The sequence below is a fragment of the Aplidium turbinatum genome, chromosome 7, assembly GCF_918807975.1.
Source record: "Aplidium turbinatum chromosome 7, kaAplTurb1.1, whole genome shotgun sequence".
NCBI classification, from domain to species: domain Eukaryota; kingdom Metazoa; phylum Chordata; class Ascidiacea; order Aplousobranchia; family Polyclinidae; genus Aplidium; species Aplidium turbinatum.
Window position 1 is genome coordinate 23,795,224 of NC_137478.1, and position 27,498 is coordinate 23,822,721.

The window sequence follows — 27,498 nt, forward strand, 5'->3', positions numbered from 1 at the left end:
ATGGGATTCAAGCAATTTAAAAGCACTCACATGGAAGACATCATGCACAAACTGAACGAGTAAATGCGTTTCTTTATATTTTCCTTTTAATTTGTGCACTCTGGTTTGTGGTGATATTTGTGACAACTCAGTAAAGCAGAAATGGCATTGCTTGTGGTTTCAAATTGAAGCTGTTTCAATTTTCACTATGATATTTATATGATGTCAATCGTAAACATTTAACAATTTAATGATTCTGTTTTTTATGTTCATTTTGGATTTGATGTATAACGTTGACACAATCTTATATTTGTAAATGAAATAGCAAAAGTTGTTTGCTCTGGTTTCAGTTTTTTTCTTATTCGCCACACTCAACTTTGCTGATGCTGGATTTGACTACTTATATGTATAAGTTGTAAGCTTATATTAAATATTTACTACTTATCAGCTGTCTGCTTTGAACATAATCCTATATGCACCGGGAGTTTGTTTTTACTTAAATCTTTGTACTTTTCACTAAAACTGTTTAAAACAGCATTTTGTTTGGGCCAAATAAAACTTTGACGGATTTAAGGCAGTTTGGATATTAAAATGGAGACAAACAAATATTGCATTGAAATAAAATCTTATTTTAACATATTTAAAAAAATTTCACTGTATCAGTTTCAAAAATGCTTTGGTTTCTGTGAAGTTTTACAGCAGTGCATAAATTGTAATAAAGTTGTGTTGATGGATGTTTCTAGGAGCGAATCTACTGACATTTAAAAAAAAAAGATTAATATTTGAATTTGTTGAAAATAGAGAAAGGAAATCTGGAAATGGTTATTGTGACGTCACTTTGACTGCAAGAGATGATGAATTTTCCAGCCACAAATGTATCCTTGGAGCGTTTTCGTCCTTTTATCGAAAGCTTTTCTCTTCCGAGGTGAAGTTAGTGTAAGACCTTAGCCTATTTGTTTCTTTGTTGATGGTGAGGAGGGAAATTGGTTGCACATAAACCTCAACTACAACACAAAGTTTGTTGGTTTTTACTTAAAATGTTAAAGTTTTTGCGAAAAAGAGCAAAAGCTTTTTGTTATTGATCATTTGAACCAAATTTGAGAATCAGCCCTTTTATATTTTGTAGATAATTTAGAAATTTAATCTGCCATCGTTTATTTTCTCAATGCAATGTATTGGATTTTTCATGTAGCCTAAAGAAGTTGTTTTTCCATATTGTAGCTAAATATTAGAATACCTAAACTCTGAACACAATAAACTGCTATAAAAAAAAATTCAGGAAGGGATATAGAAAAAAAGATTTTATAAATATTTACTAAATTACAAAGAATAAATGCGGTTATAATTTCTTTCAAAACTTTTCAATCACAAAATACATAGCAATTGTATATTAGGGTCTAGGGCTCTAGGCCTTGCATAGAAAAGATAGCACGCTTCTGGACATTTTGTTGTGTAAGCTACTTTATATAACAAGTACATTGACTGCAGACAGACACATCACTGTTTCGACTTTAAAGTCTCCTCATTGCAGTAAACGTAGATTTGAGAGCATTGTTAGGAAAACAAAATTAACTAGATTAAACGTAATAAAGTAAATTAAAATTGTTTTCACTTGAAATTTGACCAGAGATGATATTATTAGTTAAGCTGAAACGTATTTTCATCTCTGTTCAGCTCCCGATTGTTTATTTATATTTTATACAAACTCATTCATCAAGATCATAATCTTGGTAAACGCGTAATACTATGACCCAGCTTTGTTCATTTTGTGAATTGTTAAATGAAGGAAAAGTATGAAAGTAAAGCGAATATCCACGGAGTGAAAGAGGATACCATGGAAGTTGTTTTAAACTTCATGTATACTTGTGAAGTGGTGGTCACAAGTGAAAACGTCTACAACTTGCTTGAAGCTGCAAATTATTTGCAAATTCCAAGTAAGTGTCAACGATTGTTTAAAATAATAAAATAATCTTTTTTGTGTTCTACGATTGTGAGGAAACGTTATACACAACAGCTTATGATAACTTTAATCATTTAATAAAATCAGGTTTTTTTGAACATTTTTTGTTTTAAATTTTGGCGAAGATATCTAGTACAACGGCAGAAGTTATAATTTTAACTTGTTGATGAATAATTTTGAAGCAATTTTCATTGAACTTACTTATTTGTGTTGACTCCTTTCCTGAGCTTATTTTTGGTCACAGTCGGCTAGGTTAACTCGAAACATTAACAAACAAACAATGTTTTGAGTTTTTATATTTCATAACAAAGATACCATGGCAGGAGTTGGCAGATTTATTCAGTCATAAATTTTTTTAACAAGTTTCACTGATGTTGGTTGTTGTTTAGATCTCAAGCAATATTGCACCGAATTTCTTCTTGATGAAATTGATGTGACGAATTGCTTAACAATTCAAGAATATTCGAAAATGTATGATCTGGACCAAGTTGTGGCAAAAGCTAATATTGTTATTGCTGAGAACTTTGAATCAGTAATCCATGGAAAAGAGTTCAAAGAGCTAACACCAGACGTGATGTTCGAAGTGATGCAAGTGGAAGAGAAAAAGGTTTGTAGGCCTGTTTCAAATTAAGACTACAAACAGAATTTGGCAATCACAATTTCCACTAACAAAATTAAATCAGATTGTTCGCCAGTTATTTGATTTGTGGGCATTGTACATCTTCTCGGGCAAGTCAACAGCAGCTTTTAACATTGTAATGCTGACACTTACAGAAGAGTTAAAATTTGTAACTGCCGTTCATAATCAAAAGTATAAAAAAATGTTAGCAAGTGTTGGACTTAACATTCTAGTAAATTGTTTGCTTGTCCATTATCTGCTTTCCATTCCATGAACTGAGCAGAAGAATTTGGAGTCGACATTTCATATCTTGTTCTGTGGCGTAATACTCATTTGCAATGAAGTGCAGTAATAATTGATGTCGTCATTTAGGTATCCTCTGAAGAAATTGTTTTTCATGCGCTCATAGGTTGGGTCAAACATGGTGTCACCACACGTAAGAAGCACATGGTTAAACTTTTCAGTTTTGTTGAACTTGGAAAACTATCGTGGAACTTCTTGCAAAATGTTGCATTGAAAGAGGCAAATCTGACAAATATTACAATTAGTAATCACTAACTAACATGTAGTACCAGTGAGCATATGTTGTTGCTGATGATAATTCTTATATGTTTGTAACTGGCATGGTTGTGCTTGGCAAAATAGATGAAGTCGAATTTAAGTGAATATCATCAAAATAGTGCTTCCCAATGCCCATTCACTACAGTCACTTATACGATCACTTTGAAAGTTTGTAGTGGATAGCATAATGTACCTGCACAAGCATAAGTCTAAACAAGATTCTTCAACAATAAGTAAGAAGAATTGCGATAAGTGTTACATTCAGCTCACCATAGCGATGGGAAACATAACACTAACTATTATACAATAACAAGAAGTTTTTGAATACAACGTCACAAAACAATAAACTAACGTACTGATGTAATCAATATAAACTAAGCAAAAGTGGCTCCACTCCAGCATACGGCTTCTGTTGTGGAAGAACTTGGATATTTTTATCTGCAATCATTCGTGAATTTTGGTGCCGAAGTCTAATTCACATATGATTTGATGTGAATTTATGAAATCGATGTTACAACAAACAACTAGGTCTGATAAATATTGAAGTAATGACGCTAATCTTGCATGTAAATTTGCTAAAGTTCCTTTCAATTCATCAGGATTTGATTACGACTTCATTGGAATGTACAAATGTTTTACTTCAATCTGCAATTCCACGTGCTGCTGCAATTGAAGTTCTTCCCGCTCCTTCAGCAAAGGAAGGTTTGGACAACTTTTTTTAGTTTAAAATTTTTGTACTGCATGTAAGAGTTGTTCATTGAGACACAATATCCCACAGCTTTTATGACCCAGAAAGTTTGTGTCGCATTATTGATGAAAGTTATTCAAGGAGGAATCATATGATTCAGATCGTTTGTTTTTGAAGTTACCAATCAAAGGTTTTATTGAGAAAATAAATATACGATATACGAGGAATCATACGAGGAATAATATACGAGGAATATTATTCGAAAATATACGAGGAATCATTTTTTTCTACTTTTTATCAACAACTTCAAACATTGATCCAGCACAAATTGAGGAAGGTCATATAATTCAAAGTGGCTGTTCAGTGACTCCAAACGTCTGAAGATATCTGTGTGATTTTCCTAAAGGTTAATCAATCCAATAAATCAATAGGCCTACTTATTGTTCAATCAAATTTGTCATGGATCTAGTGCTAACCAAAGTCCAGTACTAGCTGTTACATGATCCTAAACCAGGGGTGTATGAAGATACGTATTTGTACAGCCCACTCCTGTAATTTCACAATGTGTTATTTTTGGCACGCGGATCCACAGAAATTATATCAATCAACTTTCATTATTAAAAAAGTTATATGTACATTACGAGAAAAGTTAAAATCATTATTGCATCATAATTGCGAAATCAAGCATTGTCCTGAAGACCATAGTAATGAGTGATAAAGGAGCATTCATTCATTTCTTTGCTATCGAATTCAACAAACGCCATTCCAATTTTTTTTCGAATTGAAACGAATTGACTCCCATGTGCTAATAATAGCCACTAAGTCATATTGTGTAAGATTAGCCTACCATACTCAGCTTGCATTGACGATCATTTTTAGTTTGTTGCAACTAGTTTACTTCAATGAATAGATTTTGTATTGAAATAAAAAAAAAATGTGATATAAAACTCTCGACGTCGCATAATGTTTTACGTACCACGCGTGTTAAGGGAACGTTCAGTGGCGTACGCAGAATATTCTTATTGGCGGAGGGGGGCGTTCGATATACCGTAATTTGACATTTTTGTATCAAGAATAACCTAATGCTACTTTATAGTTTGACTAAGGTTTAAGTTAAATTTAATAAAAAGTTATTAAATTGAAGTTAATTATAGTTATTAAAATTCAAGGTGGCCGAGGCTATCTGTTGGTAAATTATACACTCTCACGGTCTTTGCGTATGTCACTGTAGGCCTACTTTTAGATTGAATTATTAGATATGTAAATATGAAAAACATGATGGTAGGCCTAAACGGATAAGTACAAACTGATAGTTCGATTATCTGGCAATGTTTTTAGATTAAAGAATAAATCGAACCTCTCTGTGAAAGTCTAAATATCGAAAGCAATTTATTACGATAGGTGCTTTAAACCAAATTTATCGCACTCTGAACATATATAACGAAAATGAAGGCCTGTTCTACAAGGCTGTGTGAGCACCATCTCGCCCCCCTTCAGAAATTTACTAGTGGGTCTCTACTTTTTAGTAAATGTGCCTAAAAGCTGTTTCAAACCATAGATTATGAATTTGGATCAAAAACATCGGACTGACTCCACAATCTGTTGGGACTCCATCTTCGACTACATAACAATGCAATGAGATATGGAGTTTAACTAAAATAACTAAAAGACTTTCGCAGGGCCATTTTCAGAGGATAATTTGGCAATGACAAAGGCCTTCTCTAAAACGTATTGCATTACTTTTGAAATACAAAAACTAAGGACAAGAATGATGCAGTGTTTGTGTTGAAAAAAATAAAAATAAGACGTTTAGTTGAATGCAGAACAGCCTACTTAAATAAGGCAGTTACAAAAAATTGGCGCGTGGAGTTTCCCTCCCCCTTCTGAAGAGTTTTTGAATTAAAAAAATCATCTCGCATGTAAAAGTAGCCTTTGTGGTGGATAGTCCGTGTCAACGCTTCTAGATGCTATTATTGAACATCTTCGTCGTTTCATGATCATTTAATTTAGGACAAGTCTTATGCTATCAACCGTTGAAAGGCATTTTCCAAGAAAGCGAGAGCGTAGTATTATTTCTTCTGCAAACTCCAACAAAATAACATAAATTTACTGGTTTAGCTTATTTCAAATAGTTGTTCCAATTGACCATTAACAATACAAAACAGATGGGTGCAGACTAAGCTATAAAATGTCCAGTTTTTGTAACAGTATCGTCACATTGTTTATATAAAATTACCGAAAGACGTTGCACTAACTAAATATGAATATGGGTGGGCCCTGCCCTGTTGTAAAACTCTTGATTCTTTCTTCTGATTGATTGTGTTTAATTGATCTTGCGTGCTCTGTGCACAGTCGACGTGTTGGCTTCTGGCGTGATTCGCGAAGCTCTTGTTCACATTTCTCTTTGTCCACTTTTCAGTTGTGTTGTGAGGGTTGTGTAAAGTTTAGGTGCTAACTTTATGTTTATGCTTAGCTATGTTTTATAAAGCCTTTGTTATGGTAATCTTATTAAGTAAATAAAATATGTCAGGCCCCCAAACAGAGATTTTGGCCCAATAACTGAGGCCTTGGAAGCGGTATATAGGGCCTTGCGTGATTTAAGCTATTGAATATGGAGCTTCTGCAGCATTAGTTACAATTTCTTTTAATTTCAAATAGCCAACAGCCGAGCATCGGGGGTACGACGGGCGGTTAATATGGCCTTGCTATCCAAGACCACTCTTGAACAATAACATGTTTTCACTGCACAATCACCACAACGCAAAAAAATCAACATTGTTAACGGAGGGAAGGGCATGGCCCAATGGCCCCCTCAGCGTACGCCACTGGCAGTGAACATGAGTATTAGCAGTGAAGTGAGATATGAGATCACTTGAAGACACTCGCTAGTACGTCAAATTATCAGTGACTGCTTGTAGACCTACATCAACATAGATATGCCACTGCTATCTAAATATAACACAAGATCGCAACGTAAAAAAACGCCAAAAGCAGGGAAGCAAAAGTAGTTTGCAAAAGTTTTTAATAACAATTATTATTATTATTGTAACAAGGACAAAGGTGCAACTTGAGACAAAATAAAAACAACTCAACGCAAATTTTTAGGAAGTTAATTTCCTCTTTCCTGCATAACATAACATACAATGTACATTGACATGACATCGGTTTATTGATAACTAACCTATATTTATCTTGCCAGAAACCTCTTTTGTATTTTTCAAAATTGTTTTTAATTTCAAATCACATCAAAAGCGGTTTTAATTAAACCAATCAAGCGCTTTGACTGGCTTCAAGAAATTGTTACATAGTACATAGTAAATTGTACAATTTACATAGTAGTACAATTTACATAGTAAATTGTTTCAAGTACCATATTTTTTAATATTTTTCATCTGTTTTACTTTTACTTATCAAAATGCAACTTGATTGGTTATTATCGCCTCTCGTCAGTTTTCACAAAAAAAAATTTGGATTTTTCGTAGTAGCCTAAATGAAACTGTGATGTATAACAAGCAAAACCAAGAGCGATGTAACCGGAAAAACCGCTTTTGCTTAAGTTTGCAATATCGTTGTTTTCATGCCACATGGTATTATGTAATTGTTTTCTTAGAAAATGTGCAGTGATAAAAAATTCCTTAGAATTCGGTATGCAAGAGCGGACCTGCAATCTCGCATGTAATGAGAAGTCGTATACCACCAGTTGATAATGTGTGAATGAAAGTCCTTAACTTTCCATCTCCGTTAAAGCTTGCGGGTACTTACACTGCACCTGCTGTAAAAATCGTGTAGACACGCTGATTATTATTAAATATTTTAAACTTCTTCATTTTTTGTTTGTTTCAGAATCGAGGAATCAATTTCTTGCGTTTCATGGAAAGAATGTGTGGAAGTATGACGTAAGAGAGAAAGAAGCAACTGACTTCCTGGTAAAATATTAAAAGCTTTTGGGTTTACTGTTACAAGGATGAGTGCATTTATTGTTAGATGGTGTGCGATCAAAAACAAAATATTGTTTCACAATGAGTTGTGAGCTCCAAGCTGTTAATGTTTAAATGCTTTTGTGTTTGTGATATCTTGCTAATCAGCAAATACATCGCATGCAGTTGCAATGATTGCACTCGACGTTTCACAATGGATGTGAAATTATGTCGAACATGCAAGCAAGTCTGGTGAAATCGTGACGTTGTTGATCTTGCGCATTCTTAACAATTTATGTTTCTTCAGAACACAAACTTTGAACACGAGTTTGGATCAGCTGTTTGTCATAAAAGTGAGGTTTTTGTTATCGGTGGATATAAAACTAAAGTGGTTGAAAGGTTCATGTTAAATGATGAGGAATCTGGTTGGACTCAACTTGCTTCAACAAATGTTGTGAGAAATGGAGCTGCTTCTGTGGTTTGCAATGGTAAGAATCCACTTCAGTTTAGATTCAAATTAAGTTAGTTCCACAACAAGCAGATGAACTCATGTTTGTGACAAAAGTGATGAATATTAACAACGATGAGCGCTGAGTGCGCATGTGACACGCACCACACAAGTGCGGTCTGGAGTGTCACATCCTCGCTAATGTTTCACCTTCATTTCACTCGATCAACAATTTTTTACACAAATTTTACTATCGAGCGTTTATGTTTTATAGGTTGATGTTTGATGAGATTACTTTGGTTTGTTTGGAAGTTTGGTCGGGAATGCCACATGCTCGCCAATGTTTGCGTTTAATTTCACTCGCTCACCAATTTCACTCGCTCACCAATTTCACTATCGTTGATTTAACTTTTCAAGGTTGATGTTTGATGAATTTTTTTCATTGATTACGACATTAGCGTGATAGCCGTTTTTTCATATCTCGTCTGATCTTATTTTTTAGACAAGTTAGGCCTAATTGTGACTTTACGAAGTTTGTACAACTTTAAAAGTTATTATTTTGCGCACTTCTTGAACATGCTTTCAAACAAAATTTTAAAATGGTTTTAATATTTTTTTTTTGCCTTTTGCATTAAATAATGCTGATACTAAGCATCTTGGCGCTCTCGTATTTAATTAAGGTGATCTCTAAAATACGTTTCAGCACACAGTAAGAAAACAGGAAAAAATTATCTTCTGACAGAAATCATATCTAAAATAGTGCTCGATGAAAAACAACCTGGCAACATGTTGCGATATAAAATGACTTACGCTAGCACGAGTCAATTCAATTCTGTTCATTGAGCTCAACAAGCTGACATTGAAAATTATTAGTTACATATGAAGATGATATGATTAGAAGTCCTGTGATCGTGGTTATGTTTATTCTTAAGGAGCCCACTACGTCGCTTCCCTACCCCTTTCTGCTGAAAGTTATTCTACATCAAAATCACCACTTTTATTTAAAATTAATGTCACATAAAGTTCATCAAAATGTATTTGAAGTAGTTATTGCGAACGTCTTCAACCGAAAACAGAAAAGAGGGCCGGACGGTATCTTGACAAACTAAACCAACGAAAGGCGCTGCGTTTGTCAGCGATTTTCACCAAATTATAAATGTTATTTTTGCAGAGATACTGATAAAATTATGACGTCATCGCTGGTACACTCTGCATTCTACAATAACATAAATTGACATTACAGGCTATTTAGCCTTCAAAACAATGTTATATGTGCTAGCAACGCTGGCTTGGTGACGTAGTAAATAGAATGCCCACCTCTTGATCGGTAGACGTGAGTTCTATACCTTGTCGGGTCGTGTCTGAGACGTTATAAAAATAGCACTAAACTGTGTTCTTGCTTAGCACTAAACATTGAAGAAATGGATTCGGTGTAACAATGTACCCGTCCGTACGGCTGCGATCGCAAAGCGCTTAGCACAACGCATAGGATCCAATACTCATATTAATGTATCAACAATAAAGTGCAGAGTTTTATATGTCTATGTCAGCTTATGTTAATAAATGATAAAAAACTCAAAAATAGAAAATAGATTTGTAAAACATTCTGCAAATCAATAAACTCGATATCCAGTGACATAAAGTTTATCTGAAAGATTGTAGCAAGCATGCAAAAAAAATTATATGGAGTACGAAAACAATTTCCATGGGACTTACAATAAGATGTTAACTTATGTTTGCATCAAAAGGATATTTTAAATGCTTGCTATAGTGATTTACGTTTACTTTGCTGCTGAACAAATTAGGTCCAAGATGAAAGTTTTTATAAATCGTGTGACTATCTTATACTCATGTTGATACATCACCTCGACCATACATGACATATTGACTAGCTCAATAAAACAGATTTAAATAACCTAATTATGGATTCAGAATCGCTACTTTGAGTGAGCATCATCATTCATCACTGCAGCGCAAGTAAGGTTCCAAATAGCCAAGGACAAAATTAAATTGAACCCCACTGATCTGCAATATTTCAACAGGCCTATTTTGTTGAAAACAAACTTTGATTGCTTTTGCTGAAAGGTGATCAAATAGTTATAAACTAGTAATATTTGAAACAAATCTGCTAAAAAAAATTCTTGAAATGAAAAGTTGAACTCGAAAGGAGACCAAAGCAAAGGAATTTTTTATAAACGCAAACAATTTTGAAGTACTCTGTGTGTTGCTTAAACCACCCTTGAGCCAAACAAGTTCATATACATTGATCAATTGCTTTATACGCAAGACCAAGCATTTTTCACTTCATGAGGCTTTCTGCGTTGTAAGATTCTAATGTATTTTATATTTGTTTCGGGCCCATAACGAAACCAAATTTCTACGATTTTGAACAGAAAACAAGAAAGTTGTTCTTTCAAAATCAAACAAATTTTTTTTTAAACTTTTCAACATAGAACAAAACCAAGTTATGTTTCTCATCAATGGAATGTAGCAAGAATTGACAGCGACAGACACCAGTGTTTCCCCCATGAGGCTGGTATTTTTTTAACTTCTAAATCATTGCAGCTCTGACGACGCATATGATATGCATATATATCTTCTTGTGCAATACTTGGAGTGATTGAACAACGAAACGATGAAAATATTAATAAGAGTTTAATTGTAATCCTGCCCCCCAGTAAACATTAAACTTTCCTAACTAACCCATGTGTTGAAAAGGTTGCTTGCCCCTGGCATAGAGGGCGAGGACGTAGTTTATTTAAATTTTTGTTTTTGTTTTAACTTTTTTTTAAAACACATTGCCATCCCTCGTTTTCCTCCTCCAAATATATTTTGTTTGAGAAGTAATAAGCATAATCTATACTCTATAGCAGTGGTTCTCAACCTTTTGTTTTAGCAGACCCTTTTGGATACCTTCGGAGCGGTCGCGAACCATTAAAAAATTTTTTTTTTAAATTTTGGTAGGCCTATATATCGCTTCTCCTATAATGGAATCAAATGTTTCACAAGTTTCGAAGCAACACACTTAGAAGAATTTGCTGAACTTGCAACGCACTTATGACGATTGATGACATTGACGAAGTTATGTTATGAGCTTTATGTTGGCACACTGCATCAAAAATCAGTAATCTATACAGTATATTTATTTGATGTTTTTCTTGAAACTTTATCAAGAATCAATAGAATTTTGCGACCGTTACAAAGAATTTCTCTCTTTTTTCATTTCTAATCAATATTAATTCGTTATAATCTTTGTCATTGCAAAACTGTGAGTGGTGATTAAACTGCTGAGTAACGTTTGCATTTCTAAGTTAAGCATTGATCAACAGACTGCTGTCTCAAAAGAATTAAGTTGAACATAGCCTTATTAAAAAATTAATTCATTTATATGATATTATTTTAGTCAGGAGACCAAACCTCTGTGCAATGTCCTTTGAAAGTTCAAAAGGCATCGCACCAGTTCGTTGGGAATTACAGTTTGAAAATCACGGTAGTACACAAATAAAGCATAATTAATTTTTTAATTTTGTAATTTATCAATCATGCTGCAAACTCGGAAACCTTCAAGGTCCCTTGGAATCGCTTCGCGGACTCCTGGGGATCCGCGGACCCCCAGTTGAGAACCACTGATCTATAGTATAGTAGTTTCTAGGTTTTTTTCTCGTTGTCCGATTTTATTTTTAAAAAACCTTGTGGCATCTCTCATTTTCCTCCTCCAGAAAATCTTTTCTATGGAAGTAGCAAGCATAATTTATACACTCACACGTAGTGTGGAATGAAATATTGAATAACTATCTGGTAACGAAGGTGTCCACTTAACTCAATGAGTTTTTCGTTCCTACCTACTTCCAGAAAATCATCAATGTTCTTTTGTTGAAGATCTTCGAACCAATAAGAATAGCAACATAAATTATTGGTTTGGTTTTGATTGTTATGTAATGCAAAATAGCAGGATTTTGATTATGTTTTAATTTTAGCGTTTATACATAACAAAATTTATTCGCATTGTTTAATATAAATTTGTATTCTTTTTGGCAATAATTATGAAAATGATTAAATTTATTTATTTAATTTTCTGTTATTTATTTGATCATGGCCACCACCAATTACCATTGAAGAGAACCATTGTTTATACATGAACAGATTCGATCTTCACTGTTGGTGGCACAAAACGTGATTGGACTGGTTTGACTTCATGTGAAAGTTACAACATTGTTGAAGACAAATGGTACAACAGCGTTGATATGAATGAAGGTCGTTGTGATCATGCTTTGGCTTCCACTGGAGGTTTGAACTTTGTTGAAAAATTAAATAAGTCAAATCAATGTGTTGTGATGAAGTAATTCATAGATGGTGTCAACACTGTTATACAGTAAAACTCATTTATTAAATTTATAAGTAAATATTAGGAGCACATAATAATCCAATATCTCATAATTCCATGGTTTACGAACCATTCTTTATTCGATTGAGAACAACAACATGAACACAATCCCATTCGATTCATGGTGGGATTGATCAATCTCATCAAATCGAATGTTTTTCAATTGTAATTATTGCACAGTTAGTCGACTGCTGTGTCGCACGAACCATTACTGCACAATGCTCAAGTCCTTTCATCGTTTAACCTTTTGCCTCGACAGAACTGCGTTCAAGAATATAGATCAATCTTAGTTCAAAAAACAAAAAAACATAATTATCGTCCGTCATCATTTTTGGCCAAACATTTTTTTTTGTTCTTAGCAGCAAATTATTCTGCTTAACAAGTTTAAATGGACTTTACAAAAATTCAGGTTTAAGAGATAATTTTAAAATCCTGATATTAAAAATTTATGTCCGATGTTTTCTATGAGTTTGAAGCGAAACGCACAAGCATCTCTGAACGCTCCAAAAATAACATGCTTTGAATGATATTTCGCCATTTCATTCAAAATTGAATAATTACCACAAAATGAGATAATTGATAACTCCCCTGTGCTCCTTTGTTTGTTCATTATAATCATCTTATTGGTTATCGACTACGTGTCTGAGAGGTGAGAGCGCTTGCACGATGTTGGTGACGTCGGTTCGACACCTATCCATTGTGCCTTGGCACACACAATGACATGCTTGAAGGTGGCACATAGGTTGGCTTCCTTGTCTTCTCGTCCACTTAATCTAAATCTTCAATGACAGAGCATAAGCCTAGATATGACAAAACTGCTCACTTGGGTTTCGAGAAAATATAAACAAACAAATAGTTGGAAAAGTACCAGCTGAAACTGTTCAGAATGAACTGCAACAGTTTTGGAAACCCAATGGATACGTACAAACTAATGTACCTTTAATTAAATATTGATTTTAATGTTGTTCTGAGTCTCAAAACTTTTTGTGGACTGCAAAGAAAAATTCATTGTGTGAAGTGTTGTGGGTTGAAGCCTTCTGTAAGGAGGCAGGAGAGGTTAGATTACAGACATTATTATATCGGTATAAGGCGTTTATTGGAGACTACGGTAATAACAATAAACAACTCATATCATATTTTCGAACGTAATTTTACATGACACCATGAACGGTTTTTAATTCCCTCTGAACAGTCAAGCAAATATTAGCTTATGTTTGTGGGATATTGTATAACCTATAAAAATCATTTCCTGAAAACTAAACTTTTATACCTTACGTTATTTGAAGTCGTCACTCAGTTTGCATTTTTTAAATATATTATAGCTTTAATGGTAATTTCAATCAATATTGTTTCAAAGTGAGTTTCATTCCTCTTTGTTGTTGAAGCAAATTGTGGAAGTGTATATTAATGTATGGGTTGTGAGAAATAGAATGAAAGCGTGATTTGCATGCATTTGCTCAATTGGCCCTTAATCTGTCACTTTTGTACGTTAAAACCAATCGTTTTCACGTCATACATGCCTTAAACAAGACATTACGACCTACGACTGTCCCAGTCCCCTGGCTTTGCTACTGCTTCTATGCATTTGCCCTGTTCTCACGAGTTTGTCAGTTCAACCGATTGCGTTTCTTTTATATATCCGTTTCGTTTCGAATTATAGATGTCCCGATATATCTGTATCGATATCAGCCATTGTTGGAGTATCGGTATCGGCAAAATTTGGCCGAATTAAAAAATGTAGAAAAATTCATTTGCTGCGGATTTTTCACAGTTAGCAAGAAGATTTTTTGAAGTACCGTAGTAACTAACGTCACACTGATGTAGAATAAGCAGTTTCGCATTGCTTCATTCTTAAATTGTAAATGAGACTCAATTTCGCCAATGTTTATCATGTGTGTTTCTTTTTTACCTCCAATAGAGCATAAAACTACTTAAGTTTTTTTGTTCATACGACGTCATGAAATTACATCTCAAAGCGGCGTAATGACGTAACATCATCTCAACATTTTATCGAATTATGAATCAACAAATTCGATCACCACAGGTGGTTTGGTATGTGAAAAATTAATTCACTTTGACTTTGAAGTTCAGTTGAACAAAGTATCCATTAATCAATATGTGGAATACGTAGTCAAATCACATGTCAAGAATAAATCCATATGATTTTTAATGTTTACATCAGTTCCGCAGATCAGAAAAAATAAGCTTGAGGCGTAACAAAACCTTTTGCTGATTGGTTCAGTGAGGATTCGTTGTCCCATTGCTTTCATTTTGAGTGATTGGACTCGTTTTCAATTCATTCTTATTATACATAACGTATTAACATTACAATACATCAAAGCAACATTTCGTAATTAGCATTCATGGATTTGTTTTTAAAGTTTTTTACAGACCAACATTTTGTTGCATCAAAGAGCAATTATCGCTTGGCCTATAAAAATCACAGAAATGTTTTCGACAAAGAAAATGAAGCAAACACAAAATGAAGTCAAGGTTTTGTTTTAGGGCACAAACTATGCCGTCAAAACGTAAGTAATTACAGTGCAGTGTTTATGGCTTTCCAAACCTCTTCCTATCCACTGACAAGATTTTGTTTTGCTCCCGTTGATACAATAAACTTATTCAAACATAAAACAAAGCAACAGACAATGGGTTAGATTGACTTATTGTCTGCAAACGTTGAAACAATTAAAAACTCGGTGTGCTACGAGAACGTCATGCAAGAAAAATGCTTATTAATCTTGGTGTTAGTGAACTAAACGATTATTGCACTAATGGCTGTTGCACTGTTGGATGCAGTGGCGTTGACCACACAAATCAAATACTAAAGCCTACGTTAGATCAGGATAATCATTATTGACTTTAAGAAACTAAATTAACAATATTATGTTAATTAGCAAAAGACGTATGTTGGCTAATGTTACTTGTTTCACTTGCAGTTCTCCCCAAAGTTCTGCTGTAACGTTTACAGAAGCAAACGTAGTTTTCATCTACCCTACTTTTTTTGCTAAGTCAAACAGTTTAGCATTGTAAATTTTCCTGACGTTGCTATGAAGTGACAAATTGTGAAAAATCGCCGCAAATCGGTTAGCATCTTGGAAGTACAGAATGACGTTCAGTCAAGCACAGAAATCGTCGATTTGCACGACATTTTGTTTGTCAGACCCTGACTACGTACTAGGGTGGGCCGTTTTTGACTTTTTTTCGAAATTCAAAAACGGCTAGTCATAAAAAGTGGCACATGCATGAAAAAATTACGTGTGCAAAATTTCATCAGTTTGGGGGTGCATCTTCTGCCCCCGCAGGGGGGTCAAACTTTCAATTTTTGGAAAAAAATGGGAAATTTCACTTTCCGTTTTAACATAATTTTTTTTATAATTTTTCTACTGGCTAGTTATAAATTGTAAGTGGGAAGTACCCAGAACTTTCCTATGTAAAGGCATGTTCGAAGCTTGGTTTACTGCCCCCGCATCGAAGACTAAAATGCTGAATTTTCACCAATTTGAGATGCTATTTTGTCATTGTTCAATAAACAAACTTGTCGCAAAAGGGCGAGATGGTGTTAACGCTGTACGCTCATTTATGTTCTGTCCATTAACCTTGCAGGATGATACGAATAAGGTACGAACATCAGTACATATTTATGATAAAGTTACAAAAAAAAAGAATAACCTTTTGAAGTCAAATTCTAGAGGTGGGCCTAAATTTCAGCAAAATTTGGACCAAATGAAAGAATCTGCAAAGCAAAAATATTTGAAATCTGTTGCTGTAGCTTAAGTGTTCCAATTTTCTGCAATGTATTTGCCGCAGGAAAATCGTGTTCCTGTTACAGAACAACAGTTCTTTCTTGATCAAAGAACAACTCGCATAATGGTGATTGATAAACATGATAAATCGGCCACAAAATCTAATTTTAAACGTTTTCCGAGGAGAGTCGCAAGATCAGAACAAGTCCGTTCTTTACGTGAAGACCCAGGAACACCTTTTAACTTCTTATTCAAGCTCAGAAACTTTGTCATCGAATGAAGAACGCTGCGAAGATTTTGATTATTAACCCAGTTTTGCCTCGGAAAACTCCAGAAAAAGCAAGGCTACTTCCAGTTTATTAGTATTTGCTGAATCATGCGATCGTACTTGTATTTCAGATAGGTCTACAGCACTTATTGCTTCATCATTTCTACAAGATGCGGGAGTTGTAACGGATAGCGAATCTCAATCAGTCATAGATAAAAGCAAAGTGAGAAGAGCGAGAAAAGAAATGAGGTTTACAACTCAAATGGAAAGTAGGCCTATCATGTGCATAAATTTGCAAAGCATATATTTTGATGGCCGAAAAGATTAAATTATCACACAAGATGAAATTGGTGGGCAACTTCGAAAACGTTTCGCAGTTAAAGAGCACATTACTTTACTTGAGGAGCCAAGTTCTCATTTCATTGATCATTTTACTGCAGCCAACGGATCTAGTGTGTCAATAGCTACCGGGATTCTTGAATATCTTGGATCCAATAAAATTAGCTACGATAATGTAATGGCAATTGGATGCGATGGAATCGCAATAAACACAGGTCAAAAAGGCGTCGTGATAAAGCTCCTGGAAGATCATTTTCAAAAGCCACTTCAATGGTTAATATGCCTACTCCACTGTAATGAATTGCCTCTTAGGCATCTTATAAAAGATATGGCAATACTAGCAGACCTGATAGCTTCACTGGGCCTATTATAAAGCAGCTAGCCACTGTCACACAACTAGATGTTGTAAAATATAAAGCAGTTCCCGCACCAGAGATTGAAATTGATGAAAATGACCTCAGCACTGACCAAAAATATCTTCTACACATGCACAGAACAGTGAAAATTGGAGATATAGCGGAGCCCAGCGATGCGTGGTGTGACAGCAATGTGATAAAAGAGCACATCAAAACAAAGATGCCTTCACAACAGTTGTTTTCTCTGCCACACACAACAGATGCTCATCACATGTGGTGGACAGCATAGAAAGAGATGGGTAGCCTATATTAACCAGTCGAAACAAGATTTTATGATTCATTAGACTTCAGCCAGAACTAAATTTGAGCAATAATCTGGGGAACTGGCTAAAAGACCTTGTTGTTTGTTGTACTTTTGACACAATTTCGTTTTTGTTTTTTTTGTTAACACAAGTTCTTTTTGATCGTTACATTGCTGTCAAACAAAGTTTACTCTTTTATGTGGTTCTGTAGTAGCCTATCAAGTGAACGTTTAATGGTTTGTAAATGACAAATTTGTGTAAACAAAATCATGATAACAATTCACGTGGAACTGTACAGTACATTCCATTTACGGAACCTGCAGATCAATCAATCAACAGTATCATAGCCGATGCGGCCTTTGATGAACTAGATGCTCAGTTCGTAAATTTTTTCCAGTGTTCCCTTTGTCGCGCAGTGTCCCAAAGTGTTCTTGGTTGGCTGATTGATGTATTGAAATTAGATATAAATGTTGTTCTTTGTCTGCCACGAGCACGTTTCCCGAGAAGGCGGCCGCTTAGACAGAGATTTTCGAAATCTTCTTTTCTGATAATGTGACCGAGAAATTTGAGTTGACCTGATAATGTGACCCGAGAAATTTGACCTGCAGATCATATTGCTTTTATTCTGAAGTAAATTATAGGTTGCGTTTTATAGATGCAACTGATCAAACGTAGGCTACTATTGCTTTTAATTTAAGCAAGACTACGTCTTATAGTTTGTCAGTTCGTATCATCCTACAAAGTTAGTGGACAGAACATAAATGAGCGTACAGCGTTAACACCATCTCGCCCTTTTGCGACAAGTTTGTTTATTGAACAATGACAAAATAGCATTTCAAATTGGTGAGAATTCAGCATTTTTGTCGTCGATGCGGGGGCAGTAAACCATAAGCTTCGAACATGCCTTTACATTGGAAAGTTCTGGGTACATCCCACTTACAATTTATAACTAGCCAGTAGAAAAATTATAAAAAAAATTATGTTAAAACGGAAAGTGAAATTTCCCATTTTTTTCAAAAAATTGAAAGTTTGACCCCCCTGCGGGGGCAGAAGATGCACCCCCAAACTGATGAAATTTTGCACACGTAATTTTTTCATGCATGTGCCACTTTTTATGACTAGCCGTTTTTGAATTTCGAAAAAAAGTCAAAAATGGCCCACCCTACTACGTACGCGTGTTATGTAGCCTAAGCAAGTACATCCGTTTAAAAGTAAATTTCAATTCGCTTTTTACTTTTCGCTCATTTTTTAAAATCTGATTGAGAAGAACTGAAACGCTCCAATTTATATGAAATAATTATCTCTAATTGACTGAGATGAAAAATATGACTCTTCATTGTTTGAGGATATCTGTCAGCTACTCTCAGAATTTTGATCTAAAAAATTAGCCAAACAATGCAACATTACATCAACTAAACGCAATAAAATTGCTGATCACAGTAATCCCAGATCATATAGCGTCGAAATACCGGTCAAATACTTGCAACTTCTAAACGAGAATTGTCACAGTTCTGAGGGAAAACCTCGAAACTGGCAACTGCGATGCCAATCGGTGTGTGTACGCTTGCACAACGTATTTATTGCACTGTTGGCGCGCAGTTCATCCGTGATGAATAACGTAAATGTGACGCGAAAAAAAGATATACACCGAATCCAATTAAAGGTTCGAATTATTCAAACAGTTTAGAATTCGAATCGATTCGGTTTCGGTATTCCAAACTGCTCTTCCTTGGACGCAATTTGGCAACATCACAAGACAACAATGTTCTTTGACTTGTCAGGAGCAAGTGGTGATCACTGTGGGAGTTCGTTGCGTAGCCCGTGGCCTACTTACGCTGTCATGACATTTTTTAAGCTTGATAAGTTTATGACAACAAAAGGTTAAAATTAGATCACAAACTGATAGAACCAGTCTATTAAAAACAACCTAATTCCATGGTTTTTTTCAACATCTAGCGATGTAGAAATGATGCAAAATTACAGTATACATTTTTGCTGCCTGGGTAATCTTATCAATCCTGGCGAAAGCAACAACCAAACAACAAGCGCCCTTAGGTTGAAGATTACTTGTCGAATAGTTTTGCATGACTACACAAACGACTTGGTTTATATTTTATATGTTATTCCAATTTATGATTGCCTATTTAGAGAGTTTGCGCAAATCCTTTATTAATTTTTTCAGAAACCGCAATTATGATGTTTGTTCCCTAATGCCCCAGTCCTCAATCATGGCGGCCTTTTATTACTAAACACTACTATTATGGCACAACAATGCAGAGAAATTGGAATGATTGAATCTTTACAACTGAAATATGCCAATTCAAAGCTTTTTTTAATAAATTTATGCAAATAAAGTCAAATTTAACTGTTCTTTTTGCAAAACTAAAGTATCGGCAAAATATCGGTATCGGCCTAAAAAAGTGATATCGGTATCGGCGATAATATTGGTATCGTTACATATCTTCGAATCAAAAGTATTTGTCTTAACGTTTTTGAATTAAACTTTTTGTGAAGAAATTCGTTTCGTTTTGACCAAACAAGTTTGTTTCAAGCAGACCTAGTGCCATGGGCTCTATCCAAGGTGGGGTGAGGGGGGTGATCACCCCCCCACTCAATGGAGAGGGGGGGGGTGATCAATGCAAAATCCCCCCCCCCCACTCATTTGGCTTTTAAAAGATTTTGTGATATTTTATTCATCAAATTTTGAAAAAAAATATTTCCGCTGTTATCACTTTTTTGAATTTTTTCAATATGAATTTTTGATTTGGCAATCCTGAACTACGAGCCAGGTCCCAGACCACAAAATCCGTCAATTTGACATTGATTTAACGTCTGCAGATATTAAATCAATGTAAAAAATGTCGGATTTTGCTGTTTGGAGTGTTAACCCCTGCTCCTGCATTCGATGACTACATTCATTGCTTGGAAAGAGCTCATGTCTTCACTGTACAAAACATCTGTGCTTATTGAGTTCCGATCAGAAAGAAGTTGATGCTGCAATGGGGGGTCTGGGGGGCGTAGCCCCCCAGAATTTGATATGACTTTTAGCCCACTGTCCAAAAGTCACCCCCCCAAATTCTAAAAGTGGATAGAGCCCCTGCCTAGTGCAATAGTGAATGCGTATGAAGAGTAAGGAGCAACATAAAAAACACAAAAAGTTGAAATCAGCACAAAACTTTTCAATTTATAGTATAAATTTTATACCATGCATCTTACATTCTGTGTATCCAACTCACTACAACGTAATGCGACATGAGATAGAAGCTACCTTAGCAAAATGATGATCTTCCAGTGCAACACACTGTTTGTAATGAAAAAATCGTTAGAGTAAAACCCGAGAAAATAAATAGATGCTAAATGTTTGCAAGTTTGTTCATCAGGAAATAAACTTGATTTTTGTTAACATTATCCACTTTGCACAAACTTACTTTGCACCAAATGTTGGCTCCGTTCATTTGTTTGATTTCTTTTTTCAATAACATTAAAATAATTTGTGATCTTACCGTCACAAACAAATCTTGAATCTTTTATGCCATTCATGTCCTGAATATCGCATGCAGCAATTTTGTATTGAATTATTTGAGCTGATCAGGGCTGTGGAGTCGGAATCGGTTTGTGAGGTATCTGGAGTCGGAATCGGTGGAAAAAGCACGATTCCGAATCTGGCTTGATATAAAACGAGGAACAATAGCACGTTTGTTGGTTGTGTTATTTTTTTGTCAACGATTGTTTCAGTTTTCTGTTTTAAGTTCATTATTTTCTTTGTCTCAATGATTGTTTTTTTGACTTAGTGGTACGTACAATAGCTTATGTTTGCTCGAAATGACGTTTTTTTACAATGAAAACGAAATTCTTGGTCATATAATTTGAAACGAAATCAAGACAAAATCTTTTGCGTCAAATCAAAGTAAGTGAAGTATTTTTGAAATGTTTTCGTGTCGGACACTTTTATGCTTAAATGTATGTAGCCACTCTCTTACAAGGTTTATGTATTTTTTATATAAAATTAAATAACGATTTCTGGTAGTTAAGTGAAGAAATACCAAGAACATCATTAAAACGATCACTCTTCCAATAATTTAGCTTTGAATTTGAAAAAAGTGCCAGTTTTGGGCGTTAGATTGGACTTAGTCGGACAGTTAGAAATTGACAATTTGTATATTTTCGTTCGACTCCACAGCTTTGATTTTCATCGAAACGATTTTTATGCAAAAATAACTCAATCCTAGATTGACTCATTGAGCTATTTTTGCTGTTTAATGTATGTAATGATGTTCGCCAGGTTTCATCATGGGAACGGCGACATACGCATGCAGATGCTGTCAGTGACAATTGCCGAGTTTGACATTTTGACGAGGTTGCCATATCTGTGTGGTCATGAAATATGGCGCCATATTGCTTTTGAAATAGTATCCGATAAGAATGTGTTACACATTCTTTATTACTTCTTTGTGTATGTACAATCACACTTGTTGCTTATCAGAAGATGTTGAAGTTACAATACTACCGTAACAGCGTAATAACGTTTTACGTGAGTTTTATAAAAACTAAATTCTTTGTTGCCCTTTATTTTGGTTTATGTTCATGTTTAATAAGAGAAAATATTTTTTCAAATTTAAAAACTTTTGGAAAGTAAATATTTAATGTCAAATTTTTGAGTTCGCGAAATGAATGGGATGTAGTTGCTGGTGTGCACTGTGCAGCACTCCTGGAGTCGTCGCACCTTCTATCATTATTATTATTGGTACAGTCGCAACAATCATATGTTGTTGCATTTTTACATTTAAAACATTGATTTATAAAGAAATCTAGGGATGAAATTGGAATATTATTATTAATAAACCATCAACCTCCAACAGGATTGATATACGCTGTCGGTGGTAGTAACAAAGGGGCGCTGAACACAGTGGAATGCATGGATCCACGAGAAGGTCGGTGGAGAGGAATTCCGTCGATGAAGGTTAGAAGACGTTACTTCTCTGCAGTTGTTTTGAACGCTCAAGTCTATGCGATAGGTAAGATTACTTGTGTTATTATATCAACGTTTGTTGTCATGTTTATATTGATCTGTTTGTAGCAACTAGGACACTTAAAATCTGAAGTTTTGCTGAGCAGCTCAATATAATAAATAAAACATACGCAACTAAGTTCCAGACAAGTATGAGAAAAGCTTTCAAAGTTGACAAATAAAAAGTTAATGTAAAATTAAATGATTTATTTAACGAGTATTTTTCTCAATTTTTGAGCTTTGACTTTATTAACCATTTCATTGGCGTGGTATCTGGATCGTTTGTTTATACAGGCTTGGGTTCCATAAACGAAATAATTAGAAAAAGTATTAAATCAAACTAAATCAGGTACTCACAATCCTTCTTCGTGGCGTTCAAAACAGCGCAGTTTGGAGTAAGTTGACACACGATTACGTCACAAAGCCAGTCCAGCGCTTTGAGTGTGGCGTATACAGCGCTTTGAGAAGCTATGTGAACAAAAGTTGACAAAGCATGGATTGGCGCCATCCTAGGCCTAATTAGGTACGGGAACAACTTTAATTTGGCTCAGTGCTACTCACCACTGCGTTTCGACCAAAATGTGGATGGTCCTTGAATGTCAATGGTCAAACTAACATTGATCAATTTGGTTATAGGCGAATTCTTCGTAAATAATTCTTCGTAAAGCAATTCTTCGTAAGCAATTCTTCGTAAAACAATTGTTCGTAAACAGTTGCTGGTGAAATGAAATCCGTAAAAGAATTTTTCGTAAAGCATTTCTTCGTATACATCAAATCTCCATTGCATGCACGAATAAATGCTTTGGGAAGAATTGTTTTACAAAGAATTAACTTTACGAAGAATTGTTTTACGCAAAATTGCTTACGAAGAATTGCTTTACGAAAAACTGTTTACGAAGAAAACGTCGGACACTGATCAAATTGACAGAAATCTCACAAAGTCCCAAAAATTCGAAACTTTGCTAGTTTTTCTGTTTATTTTTGCAAAAGTTTCAACAAGTGCTATTGATCATGAGTAGACCTGCCGCATTGCATTAACTTCCCCTTTGCCTTGAAAAGTTTCGAAACAAACCATTGCCAGTATGACGACTGTTATTCTGACGTCACAATACTACACGGATTGGCCTTTTATGTTTCGTTAGTTTTTGATTAGGCTGCAACTGTTAAGTATTTTCTTATAAATCTGCTTGACAAAAAAATTTGTGAACAGCTAAATATAAGTTTTTTTTTTGCTTCGAACTTCCAGTTTAGTGATTTACATTGAGGCACCTAATGACAGAGGAGATATTGTCAGATTATATTGGTAGAAAAAATAAATTAAATTCCTTGAATTTATAAAGAATTGGTGGTAACTTCAATAAGAACATACAGTACTGCTTTTAAAAACAAAACTTTGATATTAAATTCCGGTAGCCAACTTAAATTTTCAACATAAAGCAAACGGAAATATTCGCTTTGTCGTTGCCAAGTACAGGAAATTGTTGTGGGTCCACCATTATGAACAGCTTGAAGCTTCTAAGATCACTTTCTACATCTACGAGTGTATCTGAGTTTTGCTTTCTAACTGGTTGAATACTTAATGAATGTTTTGGTCCATCAACAAAACATCGACTTTCACTACCAATACATATTTGCTTGAAGGTCGCCATTATCGAAAAAAATTCCCAGCATAATCGACCTTGCCACCTTTTAAATATTCAACTGGTCTGTAAGCTTCACTTTGGGATACGGAATTTTGACAAATAGAAGTTGCTTCAAGTTTTCATCTTGGAGACTATTTAACAGAAGTTGTTTATTTATCAACAGTTGGAAAAATCAGCAGAATTCTGCAAACTGCAAAAAATCAATAAAACAAGTGAACCAGAAATCACCAGCATACTATATGCAACAAAAACATCTAAATTTCTGTCAAAACACTTTAACCAGATTATAGCCAGACATAATAACCGAAACCAGAAAGACTCATGTAATTCAGTATCTCTAAATCGAGGTTTAGACCAGCATCTTTTATTTTATATTCTGTTCCGCGTGATAAGCTATCAAATGTGACCACTCCCTGCAGCTGTTTCTCAACAACCTGTTTGAGAACTATTTTCTGAGAAATTTTTTTTGGGCTAAGTCAAACTGTAAAAATCTGACATGTTTGTGGAATATGACGAAACTTGCTGGCCCAGCGTTCTTTAGTATTATCACTTAATTTTTGATTTAAAAAAAACTGTTTTTTTAATGGCCTGGCAATCTCTCGATGTAAAACTGAGATGACTGACGAGAGAAAGAAATATCGTATCTATATTAAAATGAAATAGACAAATTTGAAAATGCCGTACCAAATAATCGTTGTAGCAATATAATAAATAACCAAAATAAGGTAATAAAGGCAATCTCACTTCATTAAAGCAAAGATGCTGCATCAATATAGTGGATTCTTATTTAGTGCAATCTACATAAGTATTAGGTTCAGGCTATACACGCTCGCAGCATCCCCAGCTAAACAAATGTCAACCCTAAGTGTTACTATAACGCAGATTCAAGATGACTGCGATATCTCACCACTTATGGTTTCAAAACGTTTTCATTGCATGACGTCACTCCTTGTGTCTTTCCATAAAATGTAAAAACGTGTTTTTTAAAAGATGTGTATTTTCTTATGTTGTGATCGATTGCTATGAATGTTCGTGCTTGTGAGATGAAACAAATTTTTCTATTTTGCAACTCCTTCAAGATCGTTCACCCAATAAGCTAATGTAGATGCTATGACAGTATGTTGATCATGGCTGATATACTTTGTGTGCATTTGGTTTACCTTGAGTTGGTGTAAACCTTGCAATATAACAAGTCTTCACAGAATAAACGAGGAAGCTAAGGTTACCAGAATATTTATACAATTTGTGAATATTGACTTGGAAACCTTGTTCCAACAGGAGGATGTGATGACAATTGGTCCCGACTGTCTTCAGTTGAACGATTCGATCCACGAAAGCAAGCATGGTCCGATGTTGCTGATATGAACGTTGCAAGAGGTTGCCACGGTTCATGCGTCATAGACGGGGAGGTGTATGCCGCTGGAGGGTGAGTGGTTGTTTGTGGACGTCATCAATGCATAGAAAGCATGAATATGTTGAATTAATGGAGTCTACCAACCTGTGAATAGAAACATACGAGATTCTAATAACTTAATATGAGATCATTACAATTTATTGAAACATAGTTTGGTTGAATCTGTCCATCGCTGATGTAAAATTTCAAGTTTTAGTCCATTTTGTTTTTAATATTTCAAATTTACAATATCCAACTTTTGCAAACGACGGAATTGATTTGACTGAAATAATTCAATTATTATCAGTTTTCAACAATGTTTTGTCTTTTAATTTTATTGCTTCGTGTTCTAATTTTTATTCAAACACAATTTACAGACCAACCGACGCAATAGAAACTTATGATGCAGCGAAGAATACGTGGGAAGTAGTTGGAAATGTTGAAGCTTTCAAGGAAGCACGATTGATTGTAGCGATTTAATTGCGATAAACTAATCGGGTCGTTACATCGTTGATGATTGTTACGATGTTGATGGCATCGCGTGATGTTGAACCATAAATCTTGTTGTTTCGTTGCATTTTTAAAATTGAAAATGTTTTACTTTCCTTGTTATCAGAGCATACTTATTTGTCTGGTTTTATGTTTGTCGCATTTTCTTATGTTAAAAACAGCAAATACATTGTTTTCTATTTCATTGTTGAATCTTCGTTTCAAAACAATGAAAGATTGTAATATGTGTGAATGAAATCAGGGATATTAATAACTACGGAATTGGAAACTCTGTGGAACTGAAAAACACTTTTATACACCAGTAGGGTCACTGTTCTTTGCGTCGCTGTGATAAAGGTTTACATAAGTTGACCTTAAAAAATAGCAAGTAGCCGAGTAAACAGACAAGGAAAAGTGTAGCCTAACAATCAATTCACTTGCCATAAACTGTAAAGTATACAGTGTATACTTGCCTTGTTTGTTTAATGTGCTTGCATTTCATTTGTGCAATCCTGTCGTATTTCGTTTGCTGCTAAATAACTTCAAAACCGAATATTAGTTTTAGTTCTTATGACATCTTAAACGTATTGATTTCGTACTGGGTTGGTCTGTGAATAAGTTTATCATAAAAGCCTACGACAACACATTTCACTGATTGTTGAACACTCCTCGTCTACTTCTGATCCGGTTTGCAAAGCGCAAAATACTAAAGAACAACAGGGAATTTTTGAATTCATTGCATTCATAATATGAATGCAATAAATTCAAAAATTCCCTGTTTTATATTTGTTGATTTTTTGGATTCGTGGTTTTAAACTTTTATACATCAAATAAGTTTTGATGTGGGTGTATATTTTATATTGTTATTGCGAAATTGAATTTTATACATTCTTTAGTTGATACAAACAGTGTTTTATTTTAATAATTCTTCTGTAGTCACAGTAATATGTTGACCCTACTGATGTATAGCATTGAAAAGAGTTTCCAATCCGGTAGTTATAGATATTCCTGAATGAAATTATTTTTTTCATAAAATCGTTTGCTTTATTATTCAGCGCTGTGAAAAAAGAGCGACATTTATGTGTTTTCAACGTTGTTTTATAGTAGTCCACGTTTTAGTTGGTCTCATCACGCATTGTTTTGCTGTTAACCTCTGACCAGCTCTGGTTGAGAGATAGCATGCAAGCGATTCTCTGTTTTAACCCTTTAAGGGACAATGGTACATATGTGTACCATAAAAGTTTTGGGCTTCCGCAACTAAAATAAACATTTTTTTGTTAATTTTACGTTTTTATGGTATTCTGCTACATTGATTGTTCAATATAAAATTACAATTTCGAAACTCTGGATCATTTTTCACACATTTCAAAGGTCGGTTTTTGAGCAGTTAGCGCAGTA

The 27,498-nt window shown here is 34.7% G+C and overlaps 2 protein-coding genes across 3 annotated transcripts; both read left to right on the plus strand.

Annotated features, from left to right (window-relative positions):
* On the plus strand, positions 1-2,625 carry LOC145773867 (kelch-like protein 12). Its single transcript, XM_082584989.1, has 4 exons — positions 1-59; positions 781-904; positions 1,766-1,913; positions 2,329-2,625. The coding sequence occupies exons 1-4, from the start codon at positions 1-3 to the stop codon at positions 2,568-2,570; spliced, it is 573 nt and encodes a 190-aa protein (XP_082441115.1). The 3' UTR covers positions 2,571-2,625.
* Positions 2,417-27,447, plus strand: LOC145774233 (beta-scruin-like). 2 transcript variants are annotated; one of them, XM_082585415.1, is made up of 9 exons: positions 2,417-2,546; positions 2,931-2,994; positions 3,719-3,821; positions 7,651-7,733; positions 8,032-8,212; positions 12,316-12,459; positions 22,427-22,582; positions 25,497-25,644; positions 25,989-27,447. In XM_082585415.1, exons 2-9 carry the CDS (start codon positions 2,980-2,982, stop codon positions 26,089-26,091), a joined length of 933 nt encoding a protein of 310 aa, XP_082441541.1. In that variant the 5' UTR covers positions 2,417-2,546; positions 2,931-2,979; the 3' UTR covers positions 26,092-27,447. The 2 variants fall into 2 exon arrangements, with proteins under 2 accessions (XP_082441541.1, XP_082441540.1); XM_082585414.1 differs by lacking the exons at positions 2,417-2,546; positions 2,931-2,994 and having other exon boundaries at positions 3,265-3,821.
* The last annotated feature ends 51 nt before the right edge of the window (positions 27,448-27,498 follow it).